This window comes from Polyergus mexicanus, unplaced genomic scaffold, assembly GCF_030449975.1.
Source record: "Polyergus mexicanus isolate NDT 795.1 unplaced genomic scaffold, iyPolMexi1.0 SCAF_26, whole genome shotgun sequence".
NCBI classification, from domain to species: Eukaryota; Metazoa; Arthropoda; class Insecta; order Hymenoptera; family Formicidae; genus Polyergus; species Polyergus mexicanus.
This window is the reverse complement of record NW_027223346.1, coordinates 1,838,641-1,866,379: the sequence shown is the minus strand read 5'-3', so window position 1 is coordinate 1,866,379 and position 27,739 is coordinate 1,838,641. Positions and strand designations below refer to the sequence as shown.

At 45.0% G+C, this 27,739-nt stretch overlaps 4 protein-coding genes across 4 annotated transcripts; 1 reads left to right on the top strand and 3 right to left on the bottom strand.

Annotated features, from left to right (window-relative positions):
• Window positions 1-4,383: 4,383 nt before the first annotated feature.
• LOC138943435 (uncharacterized) lies at window positions 4,384-8,133 on the bottom strand. The gene is given in 5 exon segments (XM_070314289.1): window positions 4,384-5,311; window positions 5,355-5,466; window positions 5,986-6,339; window positions 6,424-6,911; window positions 7,031-8,133. Coding segments are annotated over 5 exon segments (2,985 nt in total).
• Window positions 8,134-12,827: 4,694 nt separating this feature from the next.
• LOC138943246 (uncharacterized) lies at window positions 12,828-13,804 on the bottom strand. The gene has a single exon (XM_070313867.1). It carries the CDS (start codon window positions 13,802-13,804, stop codon window positions 12,941-12,943), a length of 864 nt encoding a protein of 287 aa, XP_070169968.1. The 3' UTR covers window positions 12,828-12,940.
• Window positions 13,805-16,698: 2,894 nt separating this feature from the next.
• Window positions 16,699-18,084, bottom strand: LOC138943434 (uncharacterized). The gene has a single exon (XM_070314287.1). It carries the CDS (start codon window positions 18,082-18,084, stop codon window positions 16,699-16,701), a length of 1,386 nt encoding a protein of 461 aa, XP_070170388.1.
• Window positions 18,085-24,958: 6,874 nt separating this feature from the next.
• LOC138943432 (uncharacterized) lies at window positions 24,959-25,900 on the top strand. The gene is made up of 2 exons (XM_070314286.1): window positions 24,959-25,294; window positions 25,397-25,900. Exons 1-2 carry the CDS (start codon window positions 24,959-24,961, stop codon window positions 25,898-25,900), a joined length of 840 nt encoding a protein of 279 aa, XP_070170387.1.
• The last annotated feature ends 1,839 nt before the right edge of the window (window positions 25,901-27,739 follow it).

The window sequence follows — 27,739 nt, the reverse complement described above, 5'->3', positions numbered from 1 at the left end:
GCGGGGCAGGGCGTCATTCTACTGTTTACGAGACTCGCTCAACTCGATAGCGCTTTGGGTAAACGAATAGACGTCGCGGAAAGTTTCGTTTCCGAGATAAAAGCGCGCGACGACGCTTTGAGTAAACGAATAGACGTCGCGGAGAGTTTCGTTTCCGAGATAAAAACGCGCGATGACGCTCTGAGTAAACAAATAGACGCTGCGGAAAATTCCATTTCGAGAATAGAAACGAGCGCTAACGTTCTAGATAAACGGATCGATGTTTTGGATAAACGAATCAAAGATTTAAGCGATCGAATCGAGGTCGCGAAAAATACTATATCGCTCAACGCGACGGAGTCCTCGACGAGAAACGCGAGTGATCGTAAAATAATGTTCAATCTAGGTAAAGTAATACAAGAACTAACTCAAAATCGCGGCGAATTCCGCGGTGAAATCCGAGGCGAAGATACGAGAATTGGAAAATTCAACGTCGCGATTGAAGAGAGACGCGGACGAGCTATCGAGAAGAGTGGGGGAACTGGCAAAAATTAGCGGAAGCGGCGAGCCACTCGAAAGAGAGATTAGCGGGAGCGGCGATCCGCTCGAAAGAGAGATTAGCTGAAGCGGCGATCCGCTCGAAAGAGAGATTAGCGGGAGCGGCGAGCCACTCGAAAGACAGATTCAATCCAACGTTATTTTCGAGAGAAAAAGAAGAGAATTATGAGCGTCGAAAAACGAAGACTAGTCGAGGAATTGCACGCGCCCGCTAGAAGAAACTTCCCGCGTCGTCGCGTTGCGGTGCGCGGGTACGACGACCTTTTTTTTTGTGACGGAGGGGAAATGCTTTTACGCATACCCCGCCTCGATGGGGTTCGAGGCGGGGTTATGTGGGACTCACCCCGGCCTAAACAAACGGCCGGGGAATACCCACTAAAACCCCTCCGGGTGATCTTCTCGGGCGTTTCTGGGGGCCTCCCTGGAAACTGGCATATGCACTACTTCAGGGAGGCCCCCCGGGGTACGACGACCTATGGCAAGCGGATGTGGTCGAGATGCGTCCTTACGCGAGACTCAACAAAGGCCACAACTACATACTCACCGTTATCGACGCATTAAGCAAATACGCGTGGGCTGTACCGCTTAAGAGCAAAAGCGCAAACGAGGTTACTCGAGCGTTATCTAAAATAATGCGAGACTCTAAGCGGTGTCCGAAAAATCTGCAGACCGATAAAGGAAAAGAATTTTACAACGCCGATATGCGAAATTTCGCGAAGAAGGGCGAAGTGAATCATTATTCGACATATTCGATGATGAAAGCGTCGATAGTCGAACGATTCAATCGTACGCTCAAAAACTCTATGTGGAAGTACTTCACGCTAAACGGAACGTACAAGTGGATCGACGAGTTACCACGACTCGTCGAGGAATATAACGCGCGAAAACATCGCACTATAAGTATGAGACCTGTCGACGTGACTCCAGCGATCGCCGATGAACTTTTAAATACTGTATACAGCAATATAAAGATCGCGGCTCCGGCGAAATTCAAAGTAGCCGATCCGGTACGCGTCAGTAAATTTAAGACGATCTTCGAGAAAGGCTTTACACCCAACTGGACTACAGAGATTTTTCGAATAACTAAGATACAATGGACTAATCCCGTAACGTATCTGTTAAAGGATTCGCGCGGCGAGCCGATCGCCGGAGGATTCTACGAGCATGAGTTGCTGCGCGTCGGCGATCCCGACGTGTATCTCGTAGAAAAGGTGCTGCATCGAAAGGGCGACGAGGTTTACGTGAAATGGTTTTATTAAATAAAACTACATATATTAAATATTATAACTATACATATATTAAATATTATAATTATACATATATTAAATATAACTATATATATATTAAATATAACTATATATTAAATATAACTATATATTAAATATAACTATATATTAAATATAACTATATATTAAATATAACTATATATTAAATATAACACTTTTTATAAATAGCTTGTAATTTTATAAATAGTTTGTAATTTTGTACGAGTTCTCACTCGCGCTCCATACAAATTCTTTCTCGCGCCGCTACGCGGCCGCTGCGTCCTGCGTTCTCTCTTTCGCGCTTTATACGGACTCTTTCTTACGCTTTATATACATTCTTTATCGCATCGTTAAGCGAACGTCGTATCTCGCGGTAACCTTTTTTTCGCGTTGTCTTATATATAACACTTTCAACAATATAATAAAGAGTCATGGAAATCGTCGCTCTGTCTAACTCGCGGCTAATCTCGACTCGATTTGTGGTAAGCTTCGTCGCGTTCTCTCTCGCTTGCATGTAGCATGATATATGCTCTATGCTAATGAGAGAGAACGCGAGAATTTGCCAAATCGAGTCCAGATTAGCCGAGACTTAGACAGAATGGGAGTGGTGCACTTGGACACAGTATAATTGGACACGGTGCAAATGGACACGTTACAAATGGACACGAGATTTTGCACACGGTTCAATTGGACACAGTGCATTTGGACACAGTAATTTTGGATACAGTAGCTTTTGGACACATAAGAAAATACGCATCGTTTACTTGGACACCGCTCAATTGGACACTGTTTATTTGGACACCGTTCGTTTGGACACAGAAAGATGCGCACCGTTCATTTGGACACCGTTCGTTTGGACACCGTTATTTGCCCACCGTTCGTTTGGACCCGTTCATTTGCCCACCGTTCGTTTGGACACCGTTCATTTGCCCACTGTTCGTTTGGACACCGTTCATTTGCCCACCGTTCGTTTGGACACCGTTCATTTGCCCACCGTTCGTTTGGACACCAAAATTTGATTTAAGTTATACGACGTAATCCACACCAAATTTTTGTTTTAAATAAGAAATAAGTTTGGGTTAGGTTATATCTTCCTTCAAATGTATCTCCTTTTCACGATTTCATATTTTACATAGATTTACCAGTATAAAGTGTTATAAGAATACTGATTATATTTTCCCAAAATGATTTTTATTTCTCTCTATCTGTTACATATTCAAACAAACAGTGCACATGTTTCTGTGTACAAATGAACGGTGTCCAAACGAACGGTGGGCAAATGAACGGTGTCCAAACGAACGGTGGGCAAATAACGGTGTCCAAACGAACGGTGGGCAAATAACGGTGTCCAAATGAACGGTGCGCATCTTTCTGTGTCCAAACGAACGGTGTCCAAATGAACAGTGTCCAATTGAGCGGTGTCCAAGTAAACGATGCGTATTTTCTTATGTGTCCAAAAGCTACTGTATCCAAAATTACTGTGTCCAAATGCACTGTGTCCAATTGAACCGTGTGCACAATCTCGTGTCCATTTGTAACGTGTCCATTTGCACCGTGTCCAATTGTACTGTGTCCAAGTGAAGGCCACTCGACAGAATGGTGGTTTCCACGACTTTTACATCGCAAAAACACGCGCGAGTTCGTCTTTTTGGCGTTATATACGAATTTTTTTCGCGTTCTATACGAGTTCTCTCTCACACCGCTACGTGGCCGCCGTATCTTGCGTTCTCTCTTTCAAACTTTATACGTACTCTTTCTCGCGCTCTGTATACATTCTCTATTACGTCACTATGATAACACTAAAACTCGCATTAACATTTTTTTCACATTATTCTATATAAAACACTTTCGAGAGCATAATAGAAAGATCGTGAAAATGTCCGATCAGTCCTATTTATAATAGATTTTAACAAAATCTATTACATATAAGACTGATCGAACATTTCCACGATTTTTTATTAAAATCTATTATAAATGAGACCGATACATTTTTTATTAAAATCTATTATTATAAATAAGACCGATCGAATATTTTCATTATTTTCATTTTTATTAAAATCTATTACAATAAATTATATTCAAATTATATTCAAATTATATTCAAATTATATTATTCGCGCAAAACGTGCATTCTTCGAGACGATTCGTAGAACGTCCATCGATGTTTCGAGTCTCGAAATTTCAAGTCAAAGAATACAAGCCTGTGATGTAAAACTTATATATTTTAATCTGAAATGTAGAAACGCGTCTCTTCGCGATAATTCGTAGAACGTTCACGAATGTTTCGAATCTTGAAATTTCAAATCAAAGAACATAAGCCTGTGATGTAAAACTTGTATACTTTGATATAAAATTTAGAAACGCGTCTCTTCGATATAATTTTTTCTTTTGAGTTAAAAACATGTATTTCAGTTAGAAGTTCTTCTCGAACTATTATCTTCGGCGCGACTGCGAAATATTATATCGAAAATACGATGGTAATATATTATTTATAAAATATGTTTATACTAATAATAAACTACTAAAGTTTAAATGTTTTAAGAAACGTATAATATTTTCTTGATATACGTTTTTTCGTTCCTTACAGCGGTATTTTATAATGTCCCCACGGTAACGTATCCGTAGTTCCCGATATCGCGTATCGCTTGTCATCGTGCGGACTGAGCGCGATCTTCAACTCCGATACTGTATACATCTCGTGTAACTCGGATCTTATACAAAACTGCTCGCGCTTCATCTCGATCCCCTGTCGAAGACAGCGCGCGTAATCGTCAAACGTTATCGTTCTCGCGACAACACCGCTCTTAACACCCTTGATCCTTTTCGTATCGCTTTTACCGTTGACTCGCAGCGCGTACATCTTCGCTCTGAGTCCGATAAATTCGGTCATAATCGCGCCAGCGTTCTCATCCTTCATCGCACCGGGTATTTTTTTATTAGCGAGAGGCATACCGTACGCGTTGTCCGTTGCGTAATCGCTCGTATCGAATTTGTCGATATCGCGCTTCATATTCTCGTACACGTCCTCGCACTCGACGCGATAAATGAGACTATCCGTATCGATGTACATTATTCTACACTTATCTCGATACAATGGTAGCATGTACTCGTAGTGAAATTCGTATAAACGAATCTTAGATATGTTGAGAATGCACATACCCACATAGATCGGTTTGTTGAACTTAACCTCGAGTTTGCGCAATTCTACGGCTACGAGATCCTCCGCGAAAACGCTTCTACTGTGAAAGTTCGGCTTCGCGATCATCGCCTCCGCGCCGTATCGCCCGTCCCATCGAGTCACAAGTCGAACATTCGAATGATTGCGCACGTTCTCCATAGTTCTGCCAAACACGGCGTTATTCATTAATTTGTATAGATTTTTCTCGAACACGTTTTTTGCGTTAATTCGTAATCGCGTATTCAGTTCGATGTATTCGCGCAGCCATGAAGATTGCGAATCGCAATATTCTGTGTATTTTCGTAACGCGTAATCCGTGTCGAACGCATTGCTGCAGATTGCGATAATATATTACGTAACGGCTCTTATCGTACAGTGTGGCGAGAAGCTTCTCGTTTCGTTTTCCGGGCGGCTTATCGCGCGTCGGGCAGAATGGCAAGTCAGCGTGAGAATCGTGAAGGCCGGACGGATATGCAAGGTCGACCTCTAAAATGTAACCGATAGGCGAGTCCGATGTCACGGACATTAAGTCAACGCTCGTAATGTCATCGACCCATCGAAAATTTTCATAAGGCAACGATTGACACATCGCCCATCCATACAAATTATTTATATCGAAGTACATGAGATACGACGATGGTTCCGAAGGATCGTACGACTGTAAATACTTGTTATTAGCGCGCGCGTATCTGTTGGAACATTGACTTAGCCCGCCGCGTATTCCGCGTTCCACGAACATCACCATATCGATGTCGGTTAATAATTCGAATCGCACACCCGTATACTTTAACATAGTGTCCCATGTGTATCCCGGTAACGTGTAATAATATGCGGGATCTAAATTATAACTTCTCATACACGCGTCGCGAAAATTTTCGAAGACATCGGCCAATAGAAGAACATCGGTCTTTAAATACAAATCGCTATAATCGCCCAACGTTTCGACGCGAAATCGCTCCCAGACTCTTATCGCACGCGCGTAATCGCTCTCGGATATCGCGTCACCGGTTAGCGAACTGTGAAAAGCCTCGCGCGGCGGTAGACGAGTCTCCAACAATTTATCTACGTCGTCGACATACTCGTACGGAAATACACCCTTTCGCGCGAGAAGCTCGAAATCGGTGTCGCTAAGATCGGAAAATTCCGAACGCGCGATCCTCAACTCGCTTTTGTCTAGATACGACGCCAATTTTTCGAGACTCGCGCTTAGAAATTTGAAAGAATCCACGAAACGCAATTTCAAGCGTTTCCCGAACCATCCCTCGTCCCACGCATCTTCGACATTCTTCGTGAAAGAGATGTACGTTTCTTTCGTTATCGGCAATACTTCTACGCTACCGGGAAAAGCGTTAGCTACATCTTTAATGATAAAATGCGCGTCATAACCCGATAAATTGTGAAAGAATACGGGAATTACGTAAGTATCCTTATAATTTAAATTACAATTCGAATGCGCCGGACCTCTGTACCGTCCAGTCAGATGACAGTGATCGCGCACGCGAGCGTCTCCCGATTCGAACGGTTTCTCGCATATGCTGCAGCGCGTCGCGTTTACGAATCTCTCCCATTCATCCGATGTAAGATCCGTTATAGCAGCATCGGTATCGAGAATAGTCTTCGCGCGAAGCGCTAAATCGTGCAGTTCTTTAACGAACCACAATACGCAATCCTCGCCGCGATAAGCTCTGTAGGTAGAGCTAACGCCATCGAGCGCGTATCGCGCGTAATATCCGGCGCTATAGACTTCGTGATGCTGAACGATAGATGTGTTCGACGTTCTCCTCTCCTCTTTCTTCTTCAGCACACATTCGAGATCAGCGTACACCACGAATGGAACTCGCTCCTTTCTACTATAGTTGCGAAACTCTAACCATTTGTCGTCTTTGGTAGGAAGGACTATAGCGCACTCGTTCATCCTTCCGCAGTCCACGCTGTGAGCCGATAACTTATCGCTCGTTCGAAAATAGTGCATGCATCTGCGACATAACGCACATTTTTAAATCGCGCCCATTATCAACATCGCGCGACAATTTTTTTAATTCGTACTCACCGATCGCATATATGGGATTTATGTCGCCTACCGCTCAGATGCGAGCCGACGAGTCGCGACAGATTCTTGATCCACGCGAAATGCGTCGCGTTATCTCGTCGCGTCATATCGTCAAAATACAGCAGATTAATGTGTCTGTCCTTTTTATCATCAGTGAGACGCAGAGGAACAACGCGACAACCGCCTTTTCCCTCCTTTTTATCTCGAACGGTGTACACATTAATAGATATGTCGTTAATACGCTCGAATCTAGTAATTTTGTTCAAACTCATAGGAAATTTAACGCCCTTCAGATTCAGCACTGTCGTGTAATGCGGGTACGAAGATTCCCGACCCGCGTTTTTTTCAGCTGGATACAGAGCGGCAACCACCGCCCATGCGAAACACGCATTGTCATTAGATCGCACGTTTATCACCGCTCTCTTCAACACGATCTCTCACGGTAATTTGACGTGGCATCCCGCGCGCATAGGATTGTATCTGTTCACGTTCACCGTTAAATTGAATATTCGCGATAACGCCCATCCGCTATCGCGCTCCTGAAATTCTTCCAACGAAACTAGAGTAGCGTCGACCACTCGCTTCTCGTACCACTCTCGCAAGTCGGAAAGAGGTAGAAGCGGATAATTCTTCGTGACAATAGTCTTAACATCGATCTTGTCGCCCGAAACGAACTCGCCAATAAACACGGTATTGACCTTAACACCGTTAGATTCATCCATAACATCGCGTATTTGATCGAGCACGGTATCTCTAGCGTCCTCGAGAAATCGTCGAGGTTCGATATAATCGAAATTAATAACCGCGCCGGTTAAAACGCGTCTAGAGAAAGCCGTCTCGATCTCAGACCACGAGAATCCCTCGCGTCCCTCTACACCGCCTCCCACGCGTTCGAAACGTCGACGCAGATCGTCTCTCGCGCCCGTCAATCGAACGATTCGAGCGATAAGAGAATTGATCGCTCCAGTCGATCTCCCTCGGCGCTCGCCTCGACATCTCTCCCGCAGAGACTCGAGACACTCGTCGCACCGTTGCGCCCACACGCGATACGCGTCCTCCGTCGCGACGTCCCGCGCGCTATCGAGAAGATCGCGCGCCTCCATCGTTTCTCGATTCGTTATTCGTCGTCTAACGAACGCCAAGATTTTTTACAAATAAACCACGTCTCTTCCTCGTCGTAATTCTCGATGTAGAACAAAGCTCTCGTCTCGCAGCCGGCGCACCAATTATTCGACACGTCGAAAACCTCGTCGACGAGATCGCAAGCAGGCACCATCTCGCTATACACCGTTTTCGTCACGTGCGTCGATACGCTTTTCGCGAAACTCGAGCTACGCGCGCAATACGCGCAATATCTCTCGTTCTCCTCGAAATAATTTCCGTTCTCGAATCGGCAACCGAACTTAAAGAAACAATGCACGACGTGATTCACCTCCCACGAAAATTTCGGAATTCCGTATCGCTGTTTCCAATTGCGATAAAGCAAATAGCCATCGGCTCCGACATTCGCGAAAGGCTCGTCGAATCGCGTCTCGCTCGCCTCTCGCACGAACTCTTCCGCGAAGCCGATCTCTTCTATACAGTACAAACGGTCCTCTATATAACGTTCGCGTAGTTCTTTCTTCAAACAATTCGGTATCTCCAAATTCCATATATCCTCGATACTTCCGATTCGAACATTCACCGCTCTTCCGGATAATCTCGTTAAAGCGCTCGGCGCGCGCTTCATCGCGCCGCGAAATATACGATTATATACGCGAGCGTTATATACGATTAGTGTTGTGCAAAAGTTTTTTTTTGTGTTATGGCTCCTAACTGCCACGAGCTGATCTTTAGCGCTGCTCAGGCTTCTGTTAGGGGTCAATATCCTTTAGTGGAAGTGCCAGACTTATCGGACCATTTTGCTCGTTCCTTTCGCGACCAACTCTCGGCGCCCGCGCTTGTTCGCGAGGTCGACTTGCTGGATCTTCCAGATTTAGTGGTCGATCGTGACGTTGCGTTTGTGCCGGAAGTGCCTGTGGACGCGCCGCCGCCCCGTATCAATCGAGGTTGCGGACTTGAGTTCCGTTGGGATCCGGCGCCTCGTTTTGTGGATCGCGGTCGTTTCCTCAACCCTGAGGCTCGTCCTGTGGGTCGTGGTCAGGCCCTCCTTCAGGCTATGCGAGAGTGGAATGTGGGACGCGGTGCTGGACGTGGGCGTGGAGGATATTAAGGTAGGAATTTCTTTAATTTTCGTTTTACGTTTTCCTTATCATCTATTCTATTTTTTTTTTTTTATTAATGCGTTTTTCTTTCCTTTTTTTCTTTCACCTGCTTTTTAATTTTCAATAAACGGTTTCAGTCGATTTATGTGGACGCGTATGGTTTTCCTTCCCCTTTTTATCGTGTAGTTCAGTTCCGAATTCTTTTCGATTATTGTGTAAGGTCCGGTCCATAGGAAGTCCAATTTCTTCAATCGTCCTCGGCGAATTGTTTCGTCGTACAAGAGGACTTTTTCTCCTACCTTGAGTCTGATTTCTTTCGTCTTTTTATCATAGTTTTCTTTGGTTTTTATTTTTTCATTCCTTAGATGCTCCTTTGCAACTTGCTGTGCGGCGCATAATTTTTCTTTTAATTCTTGCGCGTAATCATCGTATGTATACGTGGACTTAGGCGGTTGCGACAATATCGTTGGTAATATTGCTCGGTGCCCGTAAATTAATTCGAAAGGTGTGAACCCTGTCGCCGTGTGCGGTGTTGTATTATACGTGAACATCGCGTAGGGAATCCATTCGTCCCAATCCGTTTGATCGGCATTTATATACCAGGTATATAAATATGAAACCGGAATTTGCCCATAGATGGTTCTAGCTGTCAATGTAGTTACCGTCAAACCGCGTCATTGGTGCCATTTTCTTGTTTTAACATCTGATAAAGATTTTTAACTCACAACAATACAAGTTTCATACAACAGCATAGTTTTTAATAGCGTTGAACATGTCGAATTTTGTGCCTGGAAACTACGATTTGCGGACAGCATTGATTTTCTGTTACCATTTGAAGAAAATTGCTGCAGAATCGCATCGAATGCTTGTCAAAGCTTACGGTGAGCATGCTCTTGGTAAATCACAGTGCTTTGAGTGGTTTAAAAAATTCAAAAGTGGCGATTTTGACGTGAGAAACGAAGAACGTGGAAGACCACTGAAAAAGTTTGAAGACAGCGAATTGCTGCTAAAACCTGACGAAACCGTCAATACTGAACGCTACCGACAACAAATAATCGATTTGAATCAAGCTTTACGTGAAAAACGACCAGAACATCAAAAAAGGCAACACAAAGTGATTTTGCTTCATGATAATGCACCATCACACACAGCAAAAACGATCAAGGAAACGATTGAGGCGTTTAGTTGGGAAATACTTTCGCATGCGGCTTACTCACCAAACTTGGCTGCATCCGATTACTACTTATTTGCATCGATGGGACACGCATTTGCTGAGCAGCACTTCACTTCTTACGAAAATGTACGAAAATGGCTCGATGACTGGTTTGCCTCAAAGGAGCAACAGTTTTTTTGGCATGGCATCCACAAATTGTCAGAGAGATGGGAAAAATGTATAGTTAGCAATGGGCAATATTTCGAATAAAATATTTTTTATCATTTTCATATAATAAACGTGTATTTTCTATACAAAAATTCCGGTTTCATATTTATATACCTGGTAATGTCGGAGGTATTCGGCTAGCGTTCGGTGAGATCATTCTAGCGCTCCGTTGCTTTCCGGGTGATACGCGGTTGTTTGAATCTTTTCGATTTTTAATAGTTTACATGTGTTTTTAAATATTTCACTTAAAAAATTTGTTCCTTGATCCGTTAATATATTTTCTGAGATACCGTGTTCAAAGATTATTTTTGTCGCAAATTCTTTTGCGATTGTCGCGGCTTCCTGGTTCGGTATCGGAATTGCTTTATTAAATTTTGTTAGATTATCTTGGAACGTTAAAATATATTTATTTTTATTATTAGTAATCGTTAGTGGACCTACGATATCTAAAGCACATTTTTCAAAAGGTTTGTCGGCAGTGTCCGTTATTATTAGCGGTGCCTTAATTTTTTGCGATAATTTGTTTTTTTGACAAAATTCGCATTTTGTTATATAGTCTTCGACATCTTTTGTCAATCCTCGCCAATTGTGCACTAGGCGAATTCGATTAATTGTGCTTTCTTTTCCTTGATGCCCTCCCACAGGTGCATCGTGATATTCGTATAGAATGCATCGCTTCTCGTCTTCTGTGTATTCTCGTGTTATCTTCGTGTCGAGGCTCTCATCCTCCTCGACACTGTTGATATTTGCCACGTGTCAACTTAGCGCGTCAGCGTTTCTGTTCGCTGTCCCGGCCTTGTGTATGATCTCGTAATCGTATTCTTCTAATTTTAGCCTCCATCTAATTAATCGAGATCCAGGGTCGGTTACATTAAATAACCATACCAGCAATTTATGGTCTGTGGCTATCGTAAATTTTGTCTCGTATAAGTACGGTCGAAAATGTTTAACGGCCCATACTATTGCTAATAGTTCCTTTTCGGTCGTATTATAGTTTTGTTCGGCTTTTGCTAGTATTCGACTGGCATAGGCTATTGGTTGAGCCTGGCCTATTTTTCCTTGCGATAATATCGCTCCGATTGCATAACGGTGCGTTCCATTGACTCGTGCTTGGTCGGATTATTTTATTTCTTAACATTTCTCGGACTTGTCGATTTACTTCCTCTTTATGCTTCTCCGGCAGGCGATAAGGCCGTACATTGACCGGTGAGCTATCTGCTTGCGTTGCAATCTTATGCGCGACGGTATCTGTGCATGTCAGTGGTTCTCCTTCGATATGCATCACGTCGCTAAAATCCTTGCAGATTTCCATTGTCGTTTTCTTTTCTTCTTTATTTAAATGTTGTGTACGTAATAATCGTAATATCTTTTCACTACGCGGAATTACTTCCTCTTTTTTTGGCGTTCGTATTACGTTAATTTCTTCTGTTTCACTTCGTTTGATTTCCTCTATACTTACTTGCGGCATTAGCATTTCGATTGTGTTATCCGTTGTATTTATAATGCTGGCTGCACATAGGTAATTCGTAGATTCTACTAGACAATTACCTATGAATATTCCTGATATCGTTTCTTTTGCCTTTATCACGCCTATCGTGTTCTTGTCAGTAGCGACCTGTATTATAGTTTCGCTATGTGGTTTCAGCGTCATTTTTAGATAGGGGTAAAGCTTTAAGATATGCTGTCCTACCTTTAATTGTTTTGTTTTATAATTGCAAGTGGCTTGATGTTTTCGTAGAAAATCAACTCCTAGTATTCCGTCATATTCTATCGGAAAATCATCCTTAACAACGTACATAGTGTGCTTGATTTGGCGCTTTCCCAGAGTTATTGTCGCCTTAAATTTTCCAAGTGTACATATCTTATGTCCCGTTACGCCGGTGAGAGTTATTTTTTCTTCTTCTATTAACGTTTCGCCTTTTAAATGTTTCACTTTAATTAATGATATTGCGGCTTCTGTATCGAATAGTAAGTTTATTTTTTCCCGTTTCGCTTCTCGCATTGGTAATGTGACAAGGTCCAATCCTGTCTGTATATGCGGCGTATTTTTGAAGTGTGATACTTGATATTCCATTGCAGTTTGGTGCGACTTTTTTTGTTCCTTTCCTCCTCATCGCTACTTTGCGCGGAGTTAAATTTCTTTTTTCCATGCTCGCTATTCTTGCGGTTTTTATTTTCCGGTCGCGAATTATATTGTTTGATTCGGCTCGATTGATCTCTATTGGGTCGTCCGTGTAGTAACCAACATTCTTCGCGATCATGTCCGGATTTTTTGCAATAGTGGCAATATTTATTTACCGTATTTACGCGGGATTGTCTATCGGGTTACGGCAATGAGAATCGATTTGCGTATCGGCTAGTTCGACAATCTCGGCCGTAATGCCCAATTTTTCCGCATTTTTGACATTGCACGTTTATTTTATTTTCTTGTTTATAGGTCGGTGTGAAATTTATTTTGCTTCGCGTACCGGTCGCGGATGGTCCTTTAACCTTTTCTTCCGCGCTAGCCGCTGCTATTGCTTCTTGCAACGTAGCATATCCTCGCGATCGAACAATTGTTTTAATTTCGTCCTGCAATCCTATTTGGAAATTCTCTAAGGCTTGCTGTTGTATTATTTCCATTATTGTGCGTTTATTATCTACTGTATGATGTCGTCCTTCCATCATTGACTCGTATAGCTCCATGGCTAATTTGTCTGCTCTAAGTCCATAAGTTCGTGCGCTTTCTCCGTTTTTCTGTTTTAGCGTATTGAATTCAATTTGTAAATGCGTCGTACTCTTTTTACTCGCATAGCAGACCTCTAATTCATTTTTTAATTGTGCGAAGTCTCGAATTTTTCGCGTTTGGAAATCTAGCATCGCTCTGCCTTTTAATTTCGTGCATAATACTGCTCCTAATAGCGTTACTTCATCTAACGGGTCGATGTGTTCTACTGCATATGTAGTCGCACTCAAAAATTCTTGTAATTTATTGGGTGATCCGTCGAATTCCGGAATCATTCCACGAGCCTCTTTTAATAGTAAAAATCCGCGTCCTCTTCGATGTCGTACATCCTCGGGTGTGAACTTGTATACGGTCTCGGTTCTTTCTCCCGGCGGAGTTCTATGCCTGTTGTTTTGTCGGGGTTGCGGTCCTCTAATTTTCAAATCGTATATCTCGGCATGCATACTTCTAATTTCTTCTCTCATTTCCCGCAATATTTCCCTAAAGTCGTCGGCTGCTTCGTCCGTTTTTTTCTGCGGTTTGTGTTGAGCTCGCGCGTTTGATTGTGTCGCGTTTCTAATTGCTTCTTCTTGTAATCGCTTAATTCCCTCATCGATATCTTCTGATGTGATGGATTGGGATGCGGAAGCATTTGAGTTATACATGTCTCGAATGCGATAGATTTCGTCGGGGTCAAAGATACTTGAATCGTATGACGTTAGTGAGAATTCGCGACGGTGTGTTAGTCCACTAGACGCGCTTATTGATGATTCGACCTCAACATCTAGTTCTATATTGTTCGCTATTAGACTGTTATCTAATTCGCCAAATGGAAATTCGCGTTCGATTACAACGTTTGCTCCGAGTTCTGGTTCGGACAAATTCTCACTTGAATTTAATGCGCTTAGATTTCTTCGTACGTTATCGCGTATATCCCGGAGTGCTTCTACTGCTACTCTTATAGGGCTTATTGCGCTATTTCTAATGGCTCTATTCGCTGGTTCGCTAAATAGCCACGATTTATTCGCTACGCTTTTCTGTAGTGCGTTTCGCTTTTCCGACATTCACGCGTTTACAAATTTTAATTTCTCGACTTACAATAATACGATGAGCAGCATTCTCTCGTTTGATGTCGGCCGTCGGGCGTTGATCGTCGCGTGCCGTTGAGATAGGTCGGTGCGCCTTCTCAGGTTGCGCTTATCGTCGTCGCCTCGATATACCGGGTGTCTCGAAGTACCTGCTGGACTTCCTTTTCCCTCGGTTGTAGGTGTCGACTGTCTGACGGAGTTATCCTTGCTGTCTCTCGTTCTGTCGATTCCACGGAATTTTCTGCCTCGTGGTTATGGACCTTTGCCGGTGTTGATCTTATTAGAGCTGGCGTATCCCACCACTGCCACCAATTAATGTTGTGCCTCTAGCCGCTAAGGAAGAGGTCTTTTGGGATTTGTACCAAAGGATTAGGATCCACGCTCGAAATAAGACACTCCCGGACGTTAGGTATAATTTAGTATATTTTACAAGATTTAATACATTTTCACTTATTCGCGATTATAATAGTCGAGCGCGATACGTACGGTACTTCGATAATATTGAGCGAGCGAGCAGTCTGCGAGTAGTCTGCGAGTAGTCTCGCGAGGTGCATCTCGCGCTTATTATATCTCTTAATTAATTAAGTCGTTGATTGGGGAGGAGTGTGGTGTCCCTGACCGGAGCATGTCTCGTGCTCCGCTTGTCAGTCTGTCTCGTCAGCTGCTTACTCAGCTTCCAAGAACTTGACCGTGACTTCCTTCTCTTTAGTCACGTATCTTACTTTTATTTTATTAATATTCTTTTATTACTTTACTCTTTCCTAATTTTCCTTGATCTCTTTTCTAATTTTAATGCTTAGCTTTACTCAGCTCTTTCTTACACTTTTCTGTGTTACTTTATTGTTTTATTCTTTAATATATTAAGAAATTGGTCGGGTTACGACAGCGTGCCCGCTTTTTAACACAACCGTGTCTTTTGCAGGTCTTGCGTGAGTTCTGGCGATGCCCCGGCAGATCCCACCGCTGCCACCAAATAATGTTGTGCCTCCGGAGAGGCACGGTAGTTGGGATCGTTTGCCGGAAGGAATTTAGGAATTCGGGCTCCGCCCGAGAACTTCACTGTCTTTATTTGATTAGAAATGACACCTTTGCATTTAAATAAATATATATATATATATAGGGAGTGGTGCACTTGGACACAGTATAATTGGACACGGTGCAAATAGACACGTTACAAATGGACACGAGATTTTGCACACGGTTCAATTGGACACAGTGCATTTGGACACAGTAATTCTGGATACAGTAGCTTTTGGACACATAAGAAAATACGCATCGTTTACTTGGACACCGCTCAATTGGACACTGTTCATTTGGACACCGTTCGTTTGGACACAGAAAGATGCGCACCGTTCATTTGGACACCGTTCGTTTGGACACCGTTATTTGCCCACCGTTCGTTTGGACACCGTTCATTTGCCCACCGTTCGTTTGGACACCGTTCATTTGCCCACCGTTCGTTTGGACACCGTTCATTTGCCCACCGTTCGTTTGCACACCATTCGTTTGGACACCAAAATTTGATTTAAATTATACGACGTAATCCACACCAAATTTTTGTTTTAAATAAGAAATAGGTTTGGGTTAGGTTATATCTTTTGGAAGTGGAGCCCCCCGCAGGGGGGGCGGAACCCACTGTATCCATGCATGACATCCAAATATGCGAAAGGCTAAACAAAGTGCTAAAAGCAATGTAAAATTAATGACATCAGTATCAGAGATATATAAGTATGAATATATTTTATTTTGACAGATATTATAACCTTCAAATGTATCTCCTTTTCACGATTTCATATTTTACATAGATTTACAGTACTCTGCGTTGATACCACTGCTTATTATATTTTCCCAAAATGATTTTTATTTCTCTCCATCTGTTACATATTAAAACAAACAGTGCGCATGTTTCTGTGTACAAATGAACGGTGTCCAAACGAACGGTGGGCAAATGAACGGTGTCCAAACGAACGGTGGGCAAATGAACGGTGTCCAAACGAACGGTGGGCAAATAACGGTGTCCAAACGAACGGTGTCCAAATGAACGGTGCGCATCTTTCTGTGTCCAAACGAACGGTGTCCAAATGAACGGTGCGCATCTTTCTGTGTCCAAACGAACGGTGTCCAAATGAACAGTGTCCAATTGAGCGGTGTCCAAGTAAACGATGCGTATTTTCTTATGTGTCCAAAAGCTACTGTATCCAAAATGACTGTGTCCAAATGCACTGTGTCCAATTGAACCGTGTGCAAAATCTCGTGTCCATTTGTAACGTGTCCATTTGCACCGTGTCCAATTATACTGTGTCCAAGTGCACCACTCCCGTTCCTAGCGGCACGGAACGCCCCATACGCCTCTGCCGTCCTCTCGGCGTCGGGTCGACGCCGGGCCCGGGTGAAGCGGCGTCTGGCGGCGACGGAGATTCGCCTGAGTTCGGCGATCTCCTCGCTCCACCAGTACCCCTCAAAGGGGGCCTCATCGCCGCATTACTCCGGCCACCCGCCAACGTTGGGGACATACGTCCCATACCCCCCCCCCCCCCCGAAGACGTTGGGGACCCCCGTCCCATAACCCTCCCCGGCGATGGGGACCTCTGTCCCCTTCCCGCGGCTGGACGTTCCAGTCTAATTGGAACGTCCAGCTCCTCCACCAACTTCACCCGAGGAACCCCCCGCCTTTTGCGGGGAGACCCCCCGGGCAAACCGGGAAGTTCTAGCCGGGAGGGGGGCTTCGCGCAACGAGTCGCGTCGAGCTCCTCCTTTAGCTCGCGGATCTCCCGTTGGAGATCCGCATTGCGGTCTCCGAGGAACTTTATGTCCCTGCGAAGGGCCGCTAGCTCCCCTTTCGTCTCGTTCTGTTGGGCTCTCTCCGCCAGGGTGCTGGCCGTTACCCTGACAAGGGCCGCGGCCTCCCTGAGCCTCTTCTGGAGAGAGCCCTGCAGACTTCCGGAGCAGACGGCGATACGGTCTATGGCAGCCGCCTGCTCCATACTCCGCGCCGCGATATCCGGGGTCGGGGCCTTCCAAACCTCTTCGGCGCATTCCGCCTCATAGGCCCGAAGGCCCTTATTTGGCGGAGGGAGGGGAGCATCCTCCGATAGGGCTTTCTGGGCCCTACGCTCCCTCTCCTTCTCCTGCTTGCGAGCGGCCTCCTCCTCGCGTTTCTCGCGGAGGCCCACGAACTCGCCCGTGGTGGGCGGTCTCCCGCGTCCCCTCTTCTTTGGGAGGTCGTCCACCTCCATTGCGTCCTCTTCGGGAGACGCGTGGTCCTCCGTACCCTCGCTGGCCAGCGAGGTCCTGGAGGAGGAGAGGGGGGTGGAGCGATTGCTGCCCCCCCGCGACGCACCTTCCACCTTCCCGCCATCTTGGCGGGTGAGGCTCTGGCCCTGACCCGCCTCGTCCCGACTATACGGGTGCGCCCTCGCAGACGTGACCGAGCGCGACCGGGACCCCGACTTTGATGAAGCCGGGCCCGGCCAGTCGATCCTCCGCACGACCACCCTCATCTCTCTATCATCGGCGATAGTCCGCTCGCCAAGGGTGCTCGTCGGCAACACCCCTGGTGGCCCGTCGTTGAATGACGACGAGGGGGGAACCGGGACTGTATCCCCCCCCCGCCGGTCGCTGTGGGATCCGAAGCCCACTGCGGCAGTAAACGTATTATCCTTCGTTGTACTGTCCATTGCGTATCAAGGAAAGATGGTTTGATTTCGGTGTTTTCCTTCACCTAGGCCGATTGGCTTCACCACGCCTGACGAGCTCGGCCTACCCGGGATTTTTTCTAGAGGTTACCTACCTCGCCACCTCACTCGATCACCCCTTCCCTAACAAACATACATCCTACACCCATAACCCATACACCCCCCACAATCCCACACAACCCCCCATAAAAACCCCATAAACCCCCCAATAACCCCCCACAATACCCCAATCCATTCCACAACACATACATCCAAAATAAATAAAAATAAAACACATTCCCGCGACGATCGAGATGTGTGGTGCACTCTTAGACCCCTTCCAAGACCGGAAGGGAAGCTCCTCCACCACGGCAAGGTGGTGCACCATCGGAGGGGCGATATATCGTACCTGATTCGACCAACACGCTACCGTGGGGACATTACCGGAAACCCTTATAATGTAATGTAATGTAATGTAATGTAATGTATGTATGTATGTATGTATGTATGTATGTATGTATGTATGTATGAGGAAAACAAAAGAAATATATTTCTATCATTCTTTTTTCTTTTTATATTTCATATTGTAACGGGGTCACCTTTCACGAGTGCGTGGATGAGCTCGGTCGGGATCAGGGCTCGTGAAAAGGTGAGACACACGAAAGATTTAGTTAACAGGTATCGTCTTTATTTGCCCCGTTCGGCAATGGTCGATTTACAATAGTGAGCGCGCGGCGGATGATGCAACGCGCTAGATGCAATGCGCGTTCGTTATTCGGTGCGCGATGTTTGATATATCGAACCGCTTATAATATTCGCAAAACCGTGTTTATTTTGACGGCACGCGAAACGCGCAAGAAATCGGGCGCGGTCGGTCGGCGCGTGTACGGCAAGGCCGTGTTTATTTTGCGCGCGGAATATAATGAAATATTAGGTGATATATATAGGTATTTCGGCGAGGTGATTATAATTCGCAAGTATTAAAATAGCGTTGATCGTGGTCGCGGGACTTATCGCGTATTCCCAGTGGTAGGGGAGTGCGATCGAGTACCCTCGACCGGGCGGAGAACTCTCCGTCTTTGCTTCCGTTCGCGGAGTTGCGGATAGCGCGGCGGAGTCGAGAAAACTCGACGGGACAGCGAACTCGCAAACCCACGGTCCGGCTGGCTGGAGTGGTCGGATGAGTGACCGTAAACTAGGAGAGCGGCGAACACTCCGCTCTCGTCGAGTTAGTCGGATTCGTGTCAGGAGTTCGGAGACTGCACGGAAACCGAGAATGCTCGGCGGAGGCTGCGAACACGTCAACCTCACGTTCCGTTGTTGCTGCAAATTTCAGGATCGGTTCTGGTATCTCGGAGCGTACTGCTCGAGCGGATTCAGGAATCGTTCTGGTCCCGAGATGCCGAAACGCTGTCTTTTTATACCCGAGCGTCTATCGGTAATTGCGTCGTTCGCCCCCGGGTGGGGATAACGACGCGTTGTTTTCGGCGGGTAATAACGGTAAACGCGTCGCTTCCCCTGGGCGAAACGACGCGGCGTTTCGGCGGGTGACGCTCGGGATCTTCCGGCAGCGTTCGGCTATGCTCGGTCTTCGGCGTAACGGCGGCCGTATAACGGCGGTATGGTTATTTATCACAACCGCGGTGATTGAAGTATTAAAAAAAGGGCGCTGGGCGCCTCTGCCACTGCCCGGCTGGTGTTCGCCGGGCGGCAGACTTCCGGCTGATTACGTGCCGGGTAACGATGGGGGGTGCATCGTTACATCATTTTATATGCTGTATACATCTTACATATATTTTATATGCTGTATATATTTTACATATTTCAAATACTTTATATGTATTTCATATTCTTTATATGTCAAAAATAAAATACAATTTGTATGAATTAAATTACATTGTCCTTGTGTATCCAAGAGTTGTGCGATCCATCGAATCCCAACCATTTCACATGAACCTCGTCACCTGTCCTACGTAGTACTTTTTCCACGAGATACACGTCCGGATAAGTCGCGCGACGCAACTCGTACTCGTAGAACGCTCCAGCGACTGATTTTTTGCGATAGTCCTCGAGTAGATAGGTTACGGGATTAGTACGCTGCACTTTAACGATCTTAAACACTTCAGTGGTCCAGTTTGGCGTGTAACCTTTCTCGAAGATTGTCTTGTACTTGCTAACGCGTATCGGGTCACCTTTGAACTTTGTCGGACTCGCGATCTTTATCGCGCTGTACACAGTATCCAAGAGCTTTTCGGCGATCGCGGGGGTAACGTCGACGGGTCGCATGCCGATCGTTCGATGCTTGCGCGTGTTGTAATCCGATACGAGTCGCGGCAAAGCGTCCACCCACTTGTAAGTTCCGTTCAGCGTAAACATCTTCCACATGCCGTTCTTTAACGTGCGATTAAATCGTTCGACGACCGATGCCTTCAACACCGAATACGTGGAATAATGATTGATGCCGTGTTTCTTCACGAGGCGTTGCACGTTGGCGTTGTAAAATTCCTTCCCCATATCGATTTGCATGTTTTTCGGGCATCTCTTACTACCTCGAATTATCTCTGCGATAGCGTCAGCCGTCTCGCTTCCGTCTTTATTCTTGAGCGGTACAGCCCACGCGTACTTGCTCAACACATCGATGACGGTGAGTATGTAGTGGTAACCTCTGTTGAAACGAGAGTACGGACGCATCTCGACGATGTCAGCTTGCCACAGGTCATCGTAACCCCGCACTACGACGCGTCATCGGGGAAAATTTCTTCTCGCCGAAGCATGCAGTTCCTCGACGAGTCGTAGCTTCTCGGAATTTTTACGTCCGTTGGATTTTAAGGATGTCATGTTTTTAGCGGTGCGGCTAGTCGGCGCGTAATAATACGTGCAAAGAAATTACATTATGATTTATATCTCTAACCCTTTTTTTTAACTATTCAATAGCCGTTTATTTCCGTTTATTGTCATTCAATAGTCGTTCTTTATCATCCGCTACCATTCGTTGCCGTTCGATAGCCGTTCGTAGCCGTTCCTGACCTGTCTGATAGTCGTTCCTGATTCGTTCGTAGCCGTTCCTGACCCGTTCCTGAGTTGTTAGATAACCGTCCAATAACCGTTCTTGAACCGTTCGTTGTCGTTCGCTATTGTTCGTCAGCCGTTCGTAGCCGTTTTTGACCCGTTTGTTGCTGTCCATTGTTGTTCGTTGACGTTTCGTTGTCGTTCATTGGCGTTTTGTTGGCGTTTCGTTGTCGTTCGCTATTGTTCGTCAGCCGTTCGTAGCCGTTTTTGACCCGTTTGTTGCTGTCCATTGTTGTTCGTTGACGTTTCGTTGTCGTTCATTGGCGTTTTGTTGGCGTTTCGTTGTCGTTCGCTGTCGTTTGTTAGCGTTTCGTTGGCGTTTCGTCGTCGTTTCGTTGTCGTTTGTTGGCGTTTTGTTGGCGTTTCGTTAACGTTCGTTGACGTTTCGTTAGCGTTTGTTGGCGTTTCGTTGACGTTTTGTCGTCGTTTTGTTAACGTTTCGTTAGCGTTTGTTACTCGTTTCTAATCTAGCGATATTCGCATGCCGAAGCTCGTTTATCAGAGTCTGTAACGCTCGCACGTCTTTCTCGAACGAAGCAAGCTTCTCGTCTGACTCTTTCAGTTGATTTCTCAACGTTTTAACGCACTGATCCACGTACAGTTTGTTGAGGACGTCGGTATCAGCCACAGGTTGCGCTACACGACGAATCTTGCGCGACCTCGCGTCAAAGTCCGTAACGGTGCGACACAGAGCGTTATCGCGCACGAAACTTCTCATTAATCCACTCCATCGACGGTACGAAATTACGTTCGTCACATCTCTACTCTGCTCGGATATCCTAAATTTGTTGATATGCATCATCGATGCGAGCGATGTCGGTCGATCGATTGATTAGTTTTGTCGAGACACCATTTAATTTATAATAATGCCGGCTTCGCGAAGTTCCTTGATGATCGACAAGATCTCGTTGTCGTGACCGTTGTGACCCGCTTGGTGCGAAGCATCGAGCAATCGTAGACGATCCACCAGCTCGTTAGGATCGTCCCAGTGCACGTAGTCAATCTTGTTGTCGGTTAGCGTCGTTTCGCGAGGCGCGAATAATCCCTTTCCAGATTTTGTTCTTTTGGGTTCGATCGGTATCAACTTTGCGATTATTTCTTTGTACGTGTATCCCCTGTTACTTAGTAATCGACCGTGTGCATCATGATTGCGTTTATGCGCGCTCGTCGTCAACAGCATGCTCTTGTACGTTTGCTTATCATCCTCCGTATAGATGACGTCATCGGAAAATTTCTTAAAGATTAACTCGTAAAGACCAGGTATGCCGATGTATCATATGCCATCGATAATTATGCTATCCGCGTTGTCCACGTCAAAACGTTTATTACCGAACATCATTCCATTCTTGGCGAGATAAACACCGTACGCGTTGTCTATACCGCTCTCTTGATCGCCGCTCAAGATAGGCCAGATGTACCTTTGACCCAGTGGACCTAATTGATCTCGAAACGTTTCTTGACCTTCCGGCGTTTGCAACTGATTTCCAACGGATGTCATGAGCGAGTCGTCCGTGGTTTCAAAAAATCCTAACTTGTGAATAATTCGGGCATCGTAGGTTGTATAGTTCTCATTGACGCGGACGGTGTAGAGGTTATCAGCGGTACATCCAGTGGAGCGTCTGATAGTTTCGATTTATGCGGTGTCGGTGAGCGATCCGACCTAAGGTTGGATCGTTTTCTCTTTTGCGGTGTCGCATCATCATCCTTCTCGCGCTTCGGGATGGACAACGCTTCGATCCCCGCGTCGGTGTTACTCGCAGGCTCGTTCTTCACCGCGATCGAGCTAGAGTTGTCGACGATCTTTTGTAGCGGCTCGATGAGAGATCTAAAGCGCCTATCCAACACGATATCCTCTTCGATCTTACCGGTCTTCAAAGCGCGATGTTTCTTGCGAATCAATTCGCTAGTTTTCACAATTGCCCTCGCAATCTTCTCGCGCTCGCGAATATCCTCACTCTTATCGATCGCAGCCATCGCGGAAAAACAAAAATGTCAATCTCTCTCTCACGTTTCACCCCGACGAAGTATCGGCAACAACTAATCGTTTTGCTGACGAAAAGGCCGACGAAAAAACGGATACTTCCGACATCAAAACGAGGCGGTGTATTGCCGATTCTACCAATGTTGGGCGCGCTCGGATCCTTGATCGGTGGAGCGGCCGGCGTGGCCAAGGCGGTGAACGACAGCAAAGCCGCGCACCGTCAGCTGAAGGAGCTGCAACGTCACGATCGCGCGATGGAAGGCAGCGGACTTTATCTCGCTCCGTATAAATACGGAAAGGGGCTGTATCTCGGTCCGTACAAACGTGGACAAGGAGTGGCAACGAAGAAAAAAAAACGTCGAAAAGACGCTAAAAATGCCCACGGGTGTGACAACAAACATACAATTAGAACAATTGGCGAAACGTATGCGTATACCGTACTTTAGAGGGGTTTTCATGCGTGATTCGTTACCGATCGCTGGTATATATCGAAACGAGAGCGGCATCGTAAATTTGGATAACACCAAAGAACCGGGTATTCATTGGGTAGCATACGCAAAGAGGGGAAATCGTGTTATATATTTCGACGGTTTTGGTAATCTTCGACCGCCGAATGAATTGGTGCGATATTTCGGACGGAACGTTACGAAGATCGAGTACAATCGCACGTCCTTTCAAACTTACGATCAAAACATTTGCGGACAATTGTGCCTGCGGTTTCTCGAACGGTGGACGACAATTGGTGGGAATTTAAAGCCTGACGATGCCACGTTAAGACTCAGTATTCGTTAAACAGTTTTGCCGACATGTCTATGACATTCACGCTGACCGGGAAGAGTAGCGTCCTCGCGGCACACTACCATCCAGTTGTAGATTTGAGCGACGGTAATTACGAGCTCGGTCTAACTAATTTTGAGACTTATCGTACGATATCGAACGTGAATTCCTCGAATAATAAATTTTATTTCGATGAGGATGACACGGAAATTACGATTCCCGAGGGATCGTACGAGATACACGCAATACACGAGTTTTTGAAACGTGCAATTTCACGGAAACGCCCGCGACGCGTAGTTCGCTCCGGCAATCGTGTCGACACACGCGGTGATATCGCGAGAGGAGACCGTTCGAGCGAACGGTGACGAAGACGAGGCTGTAGAATACCCGATAGTGCTCCGTGCTAATTACAATATGATGAATAGCGAAATCAAGTGCGCATTCAGAGTAAACTTTAACAAACCCAACAATATTGGATCGCTGCTGGGATTCTCGTCGAAGCGTATATTGCAGACAAAACAGTGGTATCAATCGGACATACCGATTAATATCATCAACGTAAACATTATCCGCGTAGAGTATAACGTGATCGCGGGTGCATTCAGCAACGGCAAACACGTTCATACGATACATGAATTTTCACCGAGCGTGCCGCCAGGATATAAGATATCGGAAACGCCGGCGCAGATCATTTACCTGCCGATCATCGCGCGGAGCATTACAGATCTAACGATACGCGTCGCGGATCAAGACGGACGATTGCTGGATTTTCGAGGAGAAGAGATTACCACCAGATTGCACGTACGACGGCGACATAATTAGCGTGCGATACATGAGATGCTCGTGTTGAACGACTCGAAACATGCGAAAGATAATAATATTTTTACGGTACCGATTGATGATATCATCCGATCATCATCATCATCATCATCATCATCATCATCATCATCATCATTAGGTTGCGCTAAAAAGATCAGAAAGAAGCTCAACGCATCGAACGTTAAATTTTTACAATCTTTGGGATTCGCGGTGCGAAATATCTAAGAAAACATGACCGATATTCTTAATATTGGAGGTGAGCCGGTCTTTGACGATCGTATCGTCAAGATCGAAACTCACACGTACAATCCGTACGCCAATACGACGTTTGAGCACAGCGATGAGATACAAATACCCATACAACAACAGGATCTGTATACTTTGCCGTATGAGAGTTTTCTGTACATCGAGGGAAAACTAGTGATAAATAAACCGGCTGAAGGATCTAATGTGGTACTGGGAAATAATTGCGTCGCGTTTATGTTCGATGAGATTCGATACGAACTTGACGGTGTGGAGATTGATCGTAGCAGAAATGTGGGAATAACCAGCACACTCAAGAACTGTGTAACGATATCATCCGATAGAACCGTGATTATGACGAACGCCGGCTGGGATGCGCATACTAACACGAATGGATACTTTAATTTTTGCGTACCGCTCTACTAGTTACTGGAATTTTGCGAGGATTACAGGCGCGTGGTGATTAATGCTCGTCACGAATTGATCTTAATACGATCGCGCAACGACAACAATTGCCTGATTGGAAATTTGGTGTTGGAACCTGTGATCGACATATTCAAGATACAACGGCGAATGCCGCACGTCGTATTGAACAAGATTAACAAGCTGTCGATGCTGCGCGCCTTGGAAAGCGGACAATACCTTAGTATGGGTTTTCGCTCGTGGGATCTGTACGAATTTCCGCTATTGCAGCGTACAACCAAACATTCGTGGCCTATTAAGACCGCGACTCAGCTGGAGAAGCCACGATACGTTGTTTTCGTTCTGCAGACAGGCCGGAATAACGTCATGTCCGAGGATACGAGTCGATTCGACGACTGCAAATTGACCAACGTAAAACTCTATCTGAACTCGGAATGTTATCCGTACGATGATATGAATCTGGATTTCGATAAAAATAGATGGTTGATTCTGTACGACACGTATTAACGTTTCTGCAAAAATTATTACGGATACGAGTATCTCGAGCCGACTCTCACCGTCACGCAATTTTTACGAAACGGTCCGTTCATGATCATCGATTGCTCTCGACAAAACGGTCAAGAGCGCAACCGTGGATGTAAAATTGGAATTCGAGTGTAAGGAGAACGTGCTGCCGAATACCACAGCGTATTGCCTCATCATACACGATCACGTGATTCAGTACAACCCGTTGACCAATGTTGTGCGCAAAATCACCTAAGTGTGGGGGAGGGGGGAATGAGACAATATAAAATCTATAATACATCAGGATCAATCGCAGTCTTCTTCTTCTCGACGTGCTGATATAAAAAACATGTCCGTACCAACGTTCGTGGACCTACAAGGATTCTACGTCGGGATGAAATTTGTCGTAAAGGAGGTGGCGGTGCTGAGAAACGGGACCGTTCTGGCGCATTATATTTTACATACCCTCTATCATGAAATCTCCTCACAATATTCGACAAATCATGTGCTTCCTGGCTGATCGCGAATCACCATGGATTACGATGGGAAGACGGAAACGTGCCGTACAGCATGGCTAAACGCTTGATTACATCAGCCGTGCTTGGAACAGAAGAGGATGACGATACGTCGACTCTCGTGTACGTCAAGGGATGCCAGAAACGAGAATGGTTGGTGGATTTGCTTGAGAATTATGCGAAAGAAAACCTAATCATCGAGACTTTGGATGCTGATTACAAAGATATTGAATTTTTAAATAATCTAGATGTTACTAATACTATACGATGTGGAAAACATGTTAAGAATTGCGCATTACAGAATGTATTAAAAATATTTAACTAGTGGTCGCAACGCTAAAAAAAAAGAAAAAAATTTGCAATATTTTTATAAATAAAATGTGTAAACGTATTTAATGTTTTTTATTTCTTATTCTCCCCACTCCTTTCCTCGCAAGTTGTTTCTAAGAATTCTTTTAACATTGGTCGTTGCCCCTTCTCCTAAATTTTCTGAGCATTAATCTCCCACCACATCATTTTTTTTGAAAATAAGCGTATACTCGGTTAATTTTTACACGATCAGTGTCGCGTCAACCGTTCTACTTCTCATAACTTAGAGAAATGTACTCCGCCGAAGGAAACAGCATCGGTGGCAGACGCATGAATTATTACGTTCCTCGAGATGAAATTAGGCCGTACAAGAAACCGCTTGATTTGTAAGTATCACAAATTTTCATATATATATATATTTTTTTTATATATGTTTTTTTCCATGCTATTTCATATTTAATCGTATTTTTCAGACACGGTGAACCTCGTTGCATATCACGTATTTTGGTACGCAAATTTGCTTTGACGCGCACTGCGTATAAATACTTGGATATTGGAATCAGCGTTGAATCACAGCGTGGGATCACATCTTACATGGAATTACATCTCGATGATAACCGAGGCAATCAAATTGCATTATCTATTGGAACATGGGAATCTCTAATGCTGAAACGAGCGGACTTGTGCAAACGCCCGATCATACACCAATATGGATTAACGATTTAACAATTGAGATTGTTAAAATACACGATATGAGTGTTGTAAAACTTACGTTACGCGATTCTTGCTTGTACATGAAACCGTCAACTATATTTTTCTTATTCGAACTCGAATACTGTGTTAATCATGAATATTTATTGCTGTGTGAGAATTTAGAAGCTGTAAATGAGAGTTTCGATCGATATGTCGTTAATTTGCAAGGTAATATGTTTGGCGCCGAGAAAGATAATGCTGTTAAAATCTTGCGCGATGTTTTTGATAAAACATCTATCATAGATTGCGAACTATTAGCTTATGC